The following is a 15,000-nucleotide window of genomic DNA, read 5'->3' as shown; positions in this document are numbered from 1 at the left end:
GTGTGTGTGTGTGTGTGTGTGTGTGTGTGTGTGTGTGTGTGAGGATGTACATTTAGCCAAGCATAAAATCCTAAATGCACTGACAGCGTAGTTAAAATAAACATCCAGGTTCATTATTCACACACACACACACACACACACACACACAGTTTTGACCTCTTTCAATTTTTTTTCTTTTTTCCTTCTCTTAATAGGATAGTGATTTAATAAATTTGACCAGTTAGTTGAGAATTAGAAAAAAGGTAACGCAGGGTAATAAAAATAAGTCTTATATAACTTTCATTTTATAACTTAAAAATTGAAAAGATTTTAAGTATTTCCACATTATTTAACAAGTAAATGGTATTTTTAGCCAGTTTAAAATCAAGATTCGATTTCAGTGGCTCTCTATATGCAACAATTCCCCCTAGTGGTGAATTTACTCACAGGCAACCACAATTTTATCAATTAATTTGAACTGCAACAACTGTAATATTGGGTGATTGTGATTTCCACCACTGATATTTAATTAAATTAAAATGGTCATAATACATAAACAAGAGCAAACTGAATCATCAGGACTATAATCTCAAAATAAGTCTTATTCAATTATACACACAAATCAGCTCCTGAAAATAATAAGAAAGGTTGAAACTCTAATAAACGCAATTCAAGTTTCTGAATTTCTAAATATATAAATATATTCGATATTTAACTGGTTTAAATGTTTTAACCACCATATAAAATTCACAGCTACCAGTTTAAAGCCTACCTGAAATGATAAACAGTATTGATCATTAATTTTGAGATTACCAGCATAAATCTACTTAGGAGGAAATGTACAGTTAATACTTCATGATCTTCTCAACTTCATGATCACATGCGCTCACCTCTATTTAATACGCTTTAATAAGTGCACATTGCAGGTAAAGTGAAATAAAACTGAAGATTTATTTATAGATTACTCAAATGGAGAGAGAGAGAGAAAGAGTGAGAGAGAGAGAAATGACAGAAAGCATGGATCAGGTGTCACAACCTTTTACAGTAAAAAATAAAAAGGAAACAGAAATAAAAAAAAAGTGTGTGTTAGTGTTTTTGTATGTATTTGTGTGTGTGTGTGTGTGTGTGTGTGTGTGTCTGCATGGTCTGAGGCAGAGTTCCAGGCTTGGTTACTGTTCCTCTCTGTCAGGCCGTGTGTATGGATTTTGAGACCTTCTTCTAGTGCAGACACCCACACCGTCCAAGGAGGAGTGTGGCCGGAAATTTGATTTGGGTACAGAAATAGCATAGTCATATGGCAGGAAAATCGCTGCTATTATAGCTGCTTTAACACACAGCTTGTGCCAGGAGTATATATAGGCAAAACTCAATATATCAAGGCAGTTATGTGGGCGGAGCTTCTTCTCCAGAAACTTGCAGCAGAGTCGAACAACGTCACTCACCAACAGATAATCGGCTGCCGCCGCCAGATCCTTCACGTTTCTTTGCGTGATTCTGATCCGCTTTGTGTAAGCGTACTGGAGGATGTAGTCCATTATGTATGGAGCCACGCCAGGGATGGTGTATATGATCTGGTTTGGGCTGCTCCACCTTGACAACAGAGCGCTGATATATCAAGAAGACAAAAACCACAAGTTTAAAAAAAAAACATACTCTATATGTATATATTATCACAAAGGAAATTTAGGCTTTCAGGTCCATCAGTTGCCTTTTGGTTTTTCATTGTGGCACCATTTTACAATATTACACCATTCGGAGTGTGCATCAGAGTGAACTGGGATTTGGCTAAATTGAAGTTCCACATTATTGCAGTTAAAAAAATTAAAAAGTTCAGAATTCAGAGAGTGGCAAACAAAAGTGACAAGTCTGTGTCCACTGACCAGTCCAGGGAGTTGAATAAGATAATTAAAGAAATATATTCTCCTGATATTTTCCTGTAAAGAAATGTAAGCTCAATATCAGCGATAAGAAAATATTATTATGGGTAAGTAAACATCAGAGGTGGGAGTAAGTCACACATGTGCAAGTCACAAGTAAGTCTCAAGTCATGAATGTCAAGTCAAAGTCAAGTCGAGTCTTTTTTTAATATTTGACAAGCAAGTCGCAAGTCTCAAATTTGCGATTTAAGTCTGACTTACCATCTCTGGTAAACATTGGCAAACCAGAATTAATACAAGCATAAAATTATATTTTATTGATGATGATACTTTTTTCATGATGATATTTAATTTAATTTTCTGTCATGTCTACAACTGAAACAATGAAACTGTTCACTCACGGTTCATTCGTATACTTTTTAACCTCACACCACACCTCTGAGATGTTTCTCTGCTGTGATTTTTAAGCCTCACCTGAAATAAGGGCTCAATTCCATCAGCACTAATCTGTGAGCCTGGAAATGAGTGCCTTCGACCGATATGATGATGTCCCAATCCCGTCCCTTGCGTTTGTAGTATTTCATATTTGTGTTTGTTGTATTTTTCAGTAAAAATCTTCTTGGTAATGTTCTGTTATTCTGATGAATCTGTAAAATTCTTTAGAAATTCTAGAACACATTGATGTATTAAGGAGAACAAGAATGTACTGCGTTCCGTATAAATTAAGGAACCAAATTTGAAAGATTCTTTAAGGTTTGATAAGAGCTCAGTGTTAATAAACATTAATTGTGTTGGCTTGAAAAAGCCAACATACTGTTTTACTTTATAATCCTGTTATTATTTTGCCTTGAAGAGATCAATGCACTGGACCACTGGAACACTGGACCATCTCTATACCCTTGCCAGGTTGCTGGAGGGTTCATGGGAGTTTGCCCAACCACTCCACATGTGCTTTGTGGATCTGGAGAAGGCATTCGACTGTGTCCCTCGTGGCGACCTCTGGGAGGTGCTCTGGGAGTATGGGGTCTGGGGCCCTCTGCTAAGGGCTGTCCGGTCCCTATAAGTCAGACTTGTTCCGGGTGCATGTTGGACTCCAGCAGGGCTGCCCTTTGTCACCGGTACTGTTCATTATTTATATGGACAGGATTTCTAGGCGCAGTCGGGGGCCGGAGGGAGTCCGGTTTGGGGACACAGGATTTCGTCTCTGCGTTTTGCAGATGATGTTGTCCTGTTGGCTTCATCAAATCAGGACCTTCAGTGTGCACTGGGACGGTTTGCAGCCGAGTGTGAAGCAGCGGGGATGAGAATCAGCACCTCCAAGTCCTTGTCCCCCTCAGTGGCTTGTCCCCTTCAGGTGGGTGGAGAGCTCCTGCCTCAAGTGGAGGAGTTTAAGTATCTTGGGGTCTTGTCAGAGCCGATCGGCCCTATATTCTCACTACGCAAGTTGCGTAGGGCCCCGCAAATTACGCAAGGCCCCACCTCCCCCGCCTCATTTTACAGCGCGTGTTAATGTTTACTGTATAGATGACAATATGAAGCGGAGCTATCCATCTGGCCATGAAAAGAGAAAAAAGAAACAAAATGAGAGTGAAATGCGAGAACAGCAATCAGGTAAACTTGTGTTCTCTTCAGGTTTGATGTCAGCAAGAGCAAATAACAATAAAGTTGTTGTGATTCTGTCTCTAGTCTCTATCTGACTAGCTAAATTAGCTGTGCAGTGCTGCCAGTGCATCTCTTGGCCTGTCTGTCACACAACAATTTATTGTGTGAACATTCGTGTGAATAAACGCCCAAGGGCAACGGTGTTTATAAACGGAAGCTCGATAACCACGCCGGGTGTGAACATGCGTTCATATGCGCGTGCAATCGTGCACGAAATGACACGCGCGCTTTCCAGCAGCAACATCTGTGTGGGGACCAATACAAAAAGTAGCGTGATAGCACTCCTAATGACAATGTTTATAGTCTCTCAATCAAGTTTCAGTTTGTTGTTCCAGACAGTCCAAATAGACTGGTGTCAAACATGCTGAAAATGCCCAGACTGTAGAGGGAACCAAAGTTAATCCCAAAATCCAAAGCTGTGTTCTATTTATTTATATGTATATATATATATATATATATATATATATATATATATATATATATATATATATATATATATATATATATATATACATACATATATATATATATATATATATATATATATATTATTTTGTTATATTTTATTATTTTCTGATTATTTAAGATAATGTTAATATTCACTTTAAATTCAATTGCTAATATTCAACTCAGAATTCTATTTAAAATATTCCATTCAATAAAGCTTTGTTTATACCTCATTCAATTCTGTATTGTTTTACTCATTGACCGAGAGATGGAGCAAACTTTTTTAAAAGGAGGGAGGTTTGTAGTGGCAGCAGTGGGGTGTCATGTGTGAATGTGTGGCAAATGGTTTACATGGCTCAAGGGGTCAGGTAGGAGGGCCCCTTAGCAGAATTTTGCTTAGGGTACCAGGGATCGGCTCTGGGTCTTGTTTACGAGTGAGGGAAGGACGGAGTGGGAGATCGACAGGCCGATCGGTGTATCCTCTGCAGTGATGCGGTCGATATGCCGGTCTGTTGTGGTGAAGAAAGAGCTGAGCTGCAAGGCGAAGCTCTCTATTTACCAGTCGATCTACGTTTCTACCCTCACCTATGGTCATGAGCTCTGGGTCATGACTGAAAGGACAAGATGCCGGATACAGACGGCCGAAAGGAGTTCCCTCCGTAGGGTGGCCGGGCGCTCCCTTAGAGATGAGGGAGGAGCTCAGAGTAGAGCCGCTGCTCCTCCACATCGAGAGTCCTCCAGAGTGACCGAGCTCCTCATCCTATCTCTAAGGGAGCGCCCAGAGGAAGTGTCTGGGGAGAGGGAAGTCTGGGCGTCCCTGCTTAGAGTGCTGCCCCCGCGACCCGGCCCCGGATAAGCGGCAGAAGATGGATGGATGGATGGATGGATGGATGGAAGATCCAATGCACAGAAGACTCAAGAAGTCTATGAGTGACCCTATAATAGACATTTTTGTGAAAAATAGATACTGGCCATTTGCTAACTATACTGCCAGAAAGACTATAAATGAATCATGCTATGTGTGTGTATTTACATAAACATTTATGTCATTTGGCAGACATCCTTATTCTGAGCCATGTACAAAAGAAAGATTCACCCACAGGATGAACACAGAGACTATAGTTGGGGACTGTGTTATACACTGTTCGGACAATGGACTCGCTATACAGTATATCAATGATAAGTGCAGTATTTATCCTACTGTGTTTGGCATGGACAGAGACTGGACTCCTCCATTTGGACATGTGTTCTCTGATTGACCTACTCAGACCGACTTACAACTAGACAGACGTAAAGAAAGACAGTAGAGACCGCATGTGAATTGTAAAAAAGTCATAATCAGATTGACACTTTTATTTGTATTTTATGTGATCAGGTTCTATCCCCTGAGCATGTATCATGTATTTTATGTTGTGTTCAGTGAAACCCTGCAAAAGAGAATGATATGCTGATGTGAGATTGTCCGCGATCAAGCTTAGCTTTATGAATGTACTCATGTTTTTGATTGATTATGTGTACTAATTAACAATTAGTAAACATTTTGTGCATTGTCCCAAGGACAAAAGGATGGACTTGTGATGGAAATTTTGTGTGTGTGTGCGTGCGTGCGTGCGTGCGTGCATATGTGTGTGTGTGTGAGAGAGAGAAATGACAAAAAGCATGGATCAGGTGTCACATCAGCACTTTGTCTCTAAAAACTCCAAAGTTGCACCAAATATCACCACAACCTTTTACAGTAAAAAAGAAAAGGAAGCAGAAAGAAAAATGTGTGTGTGTTAGTGTTTTTGTGTGTGTATTTGTGTATGTGTGCATGGTCTGGTGGAGTTCCAGGCTTGGTTACTATTTCTCACAGTGAGGCCGTGTGTACGGTTTTTGACATCTTCCTCTAGTACGGTAAGCCACACCAGCCAAGGTGGTATGTGTCTGGAAATATTCTCTGTGTACAAAAGCATCAATGCAGTTCGGGAAACTTTTCTCCGCCAGTACAGATGCTTTATCAAACAGCAAGGACCAGCGGTACGTACGGGCAAACCTCCGTATTTCAATGCAGTTCACTGGGGAGAGCTGCTTCTCCAGAAACTTGCAGCAGAGTCGAACGACGTCATTCACTAACAGATAATCGGCTGCCACCGCCAGATCCTTCACATTTTTTCGTGTGATTCTGACCCACTTTGTGTAAGCGTACTGGATGATGTAGTCCATTATGTGTGGAGCCACACCAGGGATGGTGTATATGATCTGGTTTGGGCTGCTCCACCTTGTGAACAGGGCGCTGAAATATCAAGAAGACAAAAAAAACACAAGTTTAAAAAAACATGCTCTATATGTATATATTATCACAAAGGAAAGTTTAGGCTTTCAGGTCCATCAGTTGCCTTTTGGCTTTCGTTGGGGCGCCATTTTACAACATTACACTATTCGGAGTGTGCATCAGAGTGAACTGGGATTTGGCTAAATTGAAGTTCCACATTATTGCAGTTAAAAAAATTAAAAAGTTCAGAATTCAGAGAAAATAAAAAATAAAAATAATCAGGCAAGGCAGGCAAACACAGCGTAATGACCAGTCTGTAATCCGGTACACAGGCAGGCAAAGAATACAGGGCGGGCAAAAACACAGTGAAAAACAGTCCAATAATCCAGTACACAGGCAGGCAGGGTAATACAGGGAAGGAAAAAAAAGAGAAACCAGAACAGAGTCAAACCAGGAAGGGCAGAACAGGAACAAGGTGGGATGAAATCACAGTGCACAGGCCAAACTGAGAAGACCATCTCTCAAGGAACCATGTGAAACACCTAAAATAGCTGCCACCCTGGAAGTGAAAATCCAAGATGGTCACCGAAATAGAAGTAGCATAGTAAACCAGGAAGTGTGGGAAGAGTGCTGACATATAGTGTAAAGAAATTTAAGCTCAATATCAGCGATAAGAAAACACTATTATGGGTAAGTAAACATAGGAAAACCAGAATTAATACAATTTAGCATAAAATGCAGCATACTGATGATTTTTATTTCATTTTCTGTCATGTCTACAACTAAAACTATGAAACTGTTCACTCACGGTTCATTCGTATACTTTTTAACCTCACACCACACCTCGGAGATGTTTCTCTGCTGTGATTTTTAAGCCTCACCTGAAATAAGGGCTCAATTCCATCAGCACTAATCTGTGAGCCTGGAAATGAGTGCCTTCGACCGATATGATGATGTCGCAATCCCGTCCGTTGCGTTTGTAGTATTTCATATTTGTGTTTTTTTGTATTTTTCAGTAAAAATCTTCTTGGTAATGTTCTGTTATTCTGATGAATCTGTAAAATTCTTTAGAGATTCTAGAACACAGTGATTTATTAAGAACAAGAATGTACTGCATTCCGTATAAATTCTTAAGGAACCAAATTTGAATTATACATTTAAGGTTTGATAAGAGCTCAGTGTTAATAAACATTAATTATGTTGGATTTCTAGCCTATTTATTTGATTTTTATTTCATACTGTACAGACATTGTCACAAACAGAGACCTTACCATTTATTTTGTAAATAAAATATGATCAGCCATGAACACGATCACTGCACTGTAACTATAAGATAAGATAAGATAAGATAAGATAAGATAAGATAAGATATACCTTTATTCGTCCCACAATGGGGAAGTTTCTTTGTTACAGCAGCAAAGAGAAAAAACTGCAAATATATAAAAGAATAGAGACTACTATAATATAATATAATATAATATACAGTATATAAACAACAAAATGTATAAAAAGAGACCACAAGTAGTAGTTACATGAGCAGACATATTGCACACAAGTAATTTTGCATTATTCTGCAAGATTCTGTTATTGCACATGTTTAAAATACTTTCTTATTGTTATTATTACAGTTGATCAGTAATAACAGTGTGTATTATGGTGACTGGTTCACTGGGAGCAGCTTTGATTGTACAGTCTAATAGCAGCAGGGAGAAAAGAGCGTCTGTATCGCTCCTTCAGACACTTAGGATGTAACAGTCTGTCACTGAAGGAGCTGCTCAGAGATCAAACCGTTTCATACAGGGGGTGAAAGTCGTTCTCTAGCAATGATGATAGTTTTGCTACCATCCTCCTTTCTCCCAACTCCTGTACAGTGTCCAGAGGAAATCCCAAGACTGAGCATGCCTTCCTGATCAGCTTGTCCAGTCTCTTCCTTTCTGCAGTAGAGATGCCGCTGCACCATAGAATATGGCTGAGGCCACCACAGAGTCAAAAAAGGTCTTTGGTAGCTCTCCTTGCACTCCAAAAGACCTTAGTCTCCTCAGCAGAAAGAGTCTGCTCTGCCCTTTCCTATTGATTGCCTCAGTATTGTCTGTCCAGTCCAGTGTCCTGTTCAGATGAACACCCAGGTATTTGTAAGAGTCCACTCTCACAATGTCCTTTCCCTGAACGTTCACTGGGGGTAATGAAGTTTGTTTATGCCTACGGAAATCCACCACCAGTTCTTTGGTTTTCCCCCGCATTTACCTGGAGGCAGCTCTGTTGGCACCAGTCCACAAAGTTCTGGATCAGTCCTCTGTACTCCCTGTCATCATCATCTGTGATCAGACCGACTATGGCAGAGTCATCAGAGAACTTCTGTAGGTGACAGGTTGCTGAACTGAACATGAAGTCTGCAGTGTAGACGGTGAAGAGGAACGGGGCCGGAACCGTTCCCTGCGGGTCTCCAGTGTTGCAGACAACCATGTCGGACTCACAGTCACGAGTACTCACATACTGTGGTCCATCTATGAGGTAGTCCAACCTCCAGGCAGACAGATGATGGTCCAGTACAGATGATGGTACACCATCTTATCCATGGTGTACATGGGTAACGAAAACAAATGTGTGCAAAACATTATAATGTCTAATCTAACAACCAAAAAACTCGTGAAACTAGACGACACGGACAGAGACTGGACTTCTCCATTTGGACATGTGTTCTCTGATTGACCTACTCAGACCGACTTACAACTAGACAGACGTAAAGAAAGACAGTAGAGACCGCATGTGAATTGTAAAGAGGTCATAATCAGATTGACACTTTTATTTGTATTTTATGTGATCAGGTTCTATCCCCTGAGCATGTATCATGTATTTTATGTTGTGTTCAGTGAAACCCCGCAAAAGAGAATGATATGCTGATGTGAGATTGTCCGTGATCAAGCTTAGCTTTATGAATTTACTCAGGTTTTTGATTGATTATGTGTACTAATTAACAATTAGTAAACATTTTGTGTATTGTCGGACTTGTGATGGAAATTTGTGTGTGTGTGTGTGTGTGTGTGTGTGTGTGTGTGTGTGTGTGTGTGAGAGTGAGAGAGAGAGAGAGAGAGAGAGAAATGACAGAAAGCATGGATCAGGTGTCACATCAGCTCTTTTGTCTCTGAAAACCCAGAAGTTGCACCAAATATCACCACAACCTTTTACAGTAAAAAAGAAAAGGAAGCAGAAAGAAAATGGTGTGTGTGTTAGTGTTTTTGTGTGTATTTGTGTGTTTGCATGGTCTGGTGGCATTCCAGGCTTGGTTACTGTTCCTCTCGGTTAAGCCACGTGTAGCAGTTTTGACACCTTCTTATAGAACAGACACCCACACTGTCCAATGAGGAGTGTGGCCATAAATTCAATCTGGGTACAGAATAAGCAATCCGGCATGGCAGGTTCATCTTTGCCATTATAGCTGCTTTAACACACAGCTTGTGCCAGGAGTATATACGGGCAAATCTCCATATATCAAGGCAGTTATGTGGGCAGAGCTGCTTCTCCAGAAACTTGCAGCAGAGTCGAACGACGTCATTCACTAACAGATAATCGGCTGCCATCAACAGATCCTTCACATTTTTTCGTGTGATTCTGATCCGCTTTGTGTAAGCGTACTGGATGATGTAGTCCATTATGTATGGAGCCACGCCAGGGATGGTGTATATGATCTGGTTTGGGCTGCTCCACCTTGTGAACAGGGCGCTGATATATCAAGAAGACAAAAAACACAAGTTTAAAAAAACATACTCTATATGTATATATTATCACAAAGGAAAGTGAAGGTCCAGTGTCTAACACCTAAAATGGCCACCGCCGTGGAAGTGAAAATCCAAGATGGCCACCAACCTGGATGTTTGGGAAGAGTGCTGACATAAGTCTAAAGGCATTTAAGCTCAATAACAGCAATAAGAAAACACGCAAACATATTTAAACCAGAATTAATACAATTTAGCATAAAATGCAGAATACTGATGATATTTTATTGAATTTTCTGTCATGTCTACAACTGAAGCAATGAAACTGTTCTCTGCTGTGATTTTTAAGCCTCACCTGAAATAAGGGCTCAATTCCAGCAGCACTAATCTGTGAGCCTGGAAATGAGTGCCTTCGACCGCTAAGATGATGTCGCAATCCCTTCCGTTGTACTTGTAGCAGGTCATATTTGTGTTTGTTGTATTTTTCAGTAAAAATCTTCTTGGTAATGTTCTGTTATTCTGATGAATCTGTAAAATTCTTTAGAGATTCTAGAACACAGTGATTTATTAAGGAGAACAAGAATGTACTGCGTTCCGTACAAACTCTTAAGGAACCAAATTTGAAAGATATATTTAAGGTTTGATAAGAGCTCAGTGTTAATAAACATTAATTATGTTGGATTTATAGCCTATTTATTTGATTTTTATTTCATACTGTACAGACATTGTCACAAACAGAGACCTTACCATTTATTTTGTAAATAAAATATGATCAACTCTTTTATGATCACTGCACAGCCTTCTTTACGAGCATCTCTATCTATATATTAGGCATTTATAAAGACACTGATGCTTAAGATTATACTTATAAAGGTTATTATTGACATATTAATATTTGAGCTGGAATTAACCCCAGTCATTTCCCATAGTGACCTGTCCACGATAACAACTGAATAATGACTTTGATATATAACAGATCATATATAACTGTTCATCTTCCTGTGTAAATAAAGTACACATAAAACCTGTCATAAACACTTGATCACATGAGCCTTATTTTGTGAACATAATCCAGCTATTTATTATTTGGCATGTTTGTATTTATTTTGATTTATTATGATTTTTATTCCTGAACTGTCTAATGACAGAACTTGAAGAAATTGCCAGGAATTGGACCAGGATTATAATGAAGCTCTCTCTCTCTCTCAGACTCAGACACACACACACACACACACACACACACACACACACACACACACACACACACACACACACACACACACACATGCACCTAATGAGTGTAAGTCATTAGCTTTATTATAACTCATGCAGTTGTATGTTAGTGTTCATAACTCAAGACGTCCCATTTGTTGTGCTATCACGTTTTTTTTTTAATCTTCTGGGGCTTAACCGATAAAAGGAGGACACTCGTACACTCATACACTTTCATCCCACAGATCATCAGTTTAGTTTTAAAGAGGATTACAAGCACAGTTACTCAATGTTCATAATATTGTTCCATAACTTACAGCAATGTTACAGCTGTATATTAGCATAAAGACACAAGTAGAGTCTAAGCAACGGGTGTAATGAGGGCCCCTAAATAAAGACATAAATGTCATAAATGCTGAAAAACTAATTTATATATTAAGTAATGTATTTAATAATATTGTTTAATTAATGTTTTAACTAATAATAATTAATTCATGTAAATAATGTATATAATGTATAATGTATTAAATAATATATATTAAATAAAAAACCAGTCAGAGTTTTACTGTTCATGATCATATATGTGTGTGTGTGTGTGTGTGTGTGTGTGTGTGTGTGTGTGTGTGTGTGTGTTTTATTGTTACTCATAAAGATGTAGTGAGATATAACCAGTAAACATTGTTCTTTCTTTTAAAGTCCAAGTGAAATGATGCCAAATGGTCAATTGAATATCTGATAAACTTCACAATGTTCACTAATAATCCATTATTCAGGTAGCAAAGTTAGATTTCTTTGACAGTATATTGATGATTGTTTCTACAGGTTTCACGCTGCCACTGGGTCCTTCTACTATGATGTACTTTGTTGCTTTGTTTGTTTGTTTGTTCGTTTGCTCTGGTAAAGACTTGATTTTAATTTTATTAAGTGTCATTTCAGAGTGTTGTTTGTTTTATCACAAACGACAGGTGTTAGGTGAAGCCGAGACGATTCGGCAAAATTCGACCCCTTATCACCTCATGATGTGAGAGCTAGGGGGCTTTGATCCTCCACATGTGAACCTTAGACTTATAGAAAGACATTTTCTTCTGTCATCAGACTATACACAACATGACGTCTGCAAGTTTGTAAATATTACGAAACCATAAGTCAAGTTGCTTCAGTCAGCCAAAGGTTGCGTTAACATACAAATTATTTTAAATCCAGATAAGGAAGTTTGATATAAAATTCATCGTTAGACTAGAGAACTGGAACAGAACCTACAATGTTTTTTTCCTATAATAACTAAATTGTGAATGTATTTGTACTGGATTTCCACAACACATATTATTCACATAACACTGAGAGTCATACTAATGACTTAACAATACTGTGTCTCTCTGTCACTGCCATCCTGCCAACCCTGTTATCTCATATTCACTACAATAAGAGTATTTTTTGTTGCCATTACAGAGCAATAATATATATCAGAGCAAGCATTATCTCTATGGTTTTATTATAATGATTAAACTGACTTTGACCTGTAAGCTAAAGTGACCACATCATCAGCTGGATAATAGACAGAGATAAAGTTTGTCTATAAAAGCACAGAGACACAATGACAGATTCACCTTCCTTACTCTCTCTCTCTCTCTGCACTCTCTCTCTCCCTCTCTGTGTTCCTAACATGGCATTCAACGGCACATGGAAGATCGACCGTAATGAAAACTATGACAAGTTTTTGGAACAGATGGGTGAGTGAAGCATTAGTTTATAACAGATCATGTAATAAGAGCTAAAATAATAATAGTCATGAAAATGGATTTCTTCTGAATTTTGGAATTAATGTCATTATAAATGTTGTGAGAGGATCTGAGCTTGACATGTTATCAACCATCTAATAGAAGAGAAATACATTAAATTTAATACAAAACAGCTAAACTCTTAAATCTAGAGCTGATTAATATGAAATGATTCATTATGGTGCAAAAACTCTGAGGCCACACGTTCTTCACTATGACTGACAGACACCAAGACCACACCTCCGTTGATTTGACTGACAGACACCAAGACTATGCCTCCATCACTGTGACTGACAGACCCCAAGACCACACCTCCTTAAATATGACTGACAGACACCAAGACCACACCTCCTTCACTATGACTGACAGACACCAAGACCACACCTCCTTAAATATGACTGACAGACACCAAGACCACACCTCCTTCACTATGACTGACAGACACCAAGACCACACCTCCTTCACTATGACTGACAGACACCAAGACCACATCTCCATCACTATGATTGACAGACACAAAGACCACACCTCCTTCACCATGACTGACAGACACCAAGACCACACCTCCTTCAATATGACTGACAGACACCAAGACCACACCTCCTTCAATATGACTGACAGACACCAAGACCACACCTCCTTCACTATGACTGACAGACACCAAGACCACACCTCCATCACTATGACTGACAGACACCAAGACCACACCTCCATCACTATGACTGACAGACACCAAGACCACGATAAGCACCATTTAGTATAATTTTTGTATAATTTTCAATAGTTTTTAAATGACTGGAAAGAATGTGCAATAAAAAATGTTCAACAGAGTGTGTGTGTGTGTGTGTAGAAATTAACATGGTGAAGAGAAAGCTGGCTGAACACGACAACATGAAGCTCATCATTGAGCAGAACGAACCCAAGTTCAACATTAAGGAGTCGAGCACGTTCAGGACCAAAGATATCGAGTTCACGCTCGGAGTGCAGTTTGAGTACTCCATGGCTGACGGCACTGTGCTTACTGTGAGAACCAAAAGCTCAAAATCAGTAATGAACAATCACTAACCTGTAGTGATTATAACTAACACACATACTGCACCTTTGTGTAGTGTGTAGTGTGTGTATATACAGTACAGTTTGTGTGTGTATATATACAGTACGTACTGTATACGTGTGTGTTGTCCCTCAGGGCACGTGGGTCATGGAAGGAGAGACTCTAAAAGGTACATTCACCAGGAAGGACAACGGCAAAATCCTGACCACCACTCGGACAGTGGTTGGTGGGGAACTTGTACAGGTGACACACACACACACACACACACACAATAAGGGTCAATGCAGCCTGAAGCTTTTCCTCCACTTGCCAAATTTACACATGTCCATATAGTGAACCTGAAGTTTCTCAAATTGGAAATTCTGAGAATTACAAAATTGTAAATTTGTTGTTTGTCATCCACAGTGCTACAACTATGAAGGTGTCGACGCTAAGAGGATTTTTAAGAAGGCATAAAAAGAAAGCACGCAGAAGTTCCGTCTCCTTTTTGGAACAGATTTTAGAAGGAGCTGTCACTGTTGTCACTGTTGCTTGTCATGTATCGAATAAATGTACGGATGTTTCTACTTAATTTTTTTCTACAAGGATTGATTCTTATTCTCCTCTGTCTCCTTGTTGTTGTTGTTGTTGTTGTTGTTGTTGTTGTTGTTGTTGTTGTTGTTGAGGATTAAAACACATAACAGTCCTATATTACATCATCATAATCATCATCAGCAGCAGATTTTTATAATAACTTCATGAGATTTATTCAGTTAGGGAAAAATGAATACCATTCATTTTTGGAAAATCAATAACCATTCTTAACCACAAGAGAGAGCTCTGTAGCTCGTACTGTTTTCTCCTTTCTTGATTTTGAATTAAGGAACAAATACATTGAGGCACTCAAATTAAAGTCAAACTAACGTTTTATTTTAAATACAAAAAGGTTGAGCTGTATTTATAAATATAACAAATTTTCATGTAAAAAACATTTTTTTTTAACTCTACGTGACCCAATTTATAGAAAAACTATCCATCCAAGAGACAT

At 38.9% G+C, this 15,000-nt stretch overlaps 1 protein-coding gene across 1 annotated transcript; it reads left to right on the top strand.

The window, feature by feature from the left end:
* Window positions 1–12,712: 12,712 nt before the first annotated feature.
* LOC132841731 (fatty acid-binding protein, intestinal-like) lies at window positions 12,713–14,544 on the top strand. The gene is made up of 4 exons (XM_060864205.1): window positions 12,713–12,871; window positions 13,770–13,942; window positions 14,109–14,216; window positions 14,379–14,544. Exons 1-4 carry the CDS (start codon window positions 12,736–12,738, stop codon window positions 14,427–14,429), a joined length of 468 nt encoding a protein of 155 aa, XP_060720188.1. The 5' UTR covers window positions 12,713–12,735; the 3' UTR covers window positions 14,430–14,544.
* The last annotated feature ends 456 nt before the right edge of the window (window positions 14,545–15,000 follow it).

The sequence above is a fragment of the Tachysurus vachellii genome, chromosome 2 (genome assembly GCF_030014155.1).
Source record: "Tachysurus vachellii isolate PV-2020 chromosome 2, HZAU_Pvac_v1, whole genome shotgun sequence".
In the NCBI taxonomy this organism is placed as follows: Eukaryota; Metazoa; Chordata; class Actinopteri; order Siluriformes; family Bagridae; genus Tachysurus; species Tachysurus vachellii.
The sequence above is the reverse complement of the archived record's forward strand: the minus strand, read 5'-3'. Positions and strand labels throughout refer to the sequence as shown.

Excerpts from the sequence above, each read along its gene's own strand:
- LOC132841731 (XM_060864205.1), top strand. The coding sequence starts at position 12,736 with ATGACAGATTCACCTTCCTTACTCTCTCTCTCTCTCTGCACTCTCTCT. Across the intron at positions 12,872-13,769 it reads CAAGTTTTTGGAACAGATGG|AAATTAACATGGTGAAGAGA; the intron begins GTGAGTGAAGCA and ends GTGTGTGTGTAG. Across the intron at positions 14,217-14,378 it reads TTGGTGGGGAACTTGTACAG|TGCTACAACTATGAAGGTGT; the intron begins GTGACACACACA and ends TGTCATCCACAG.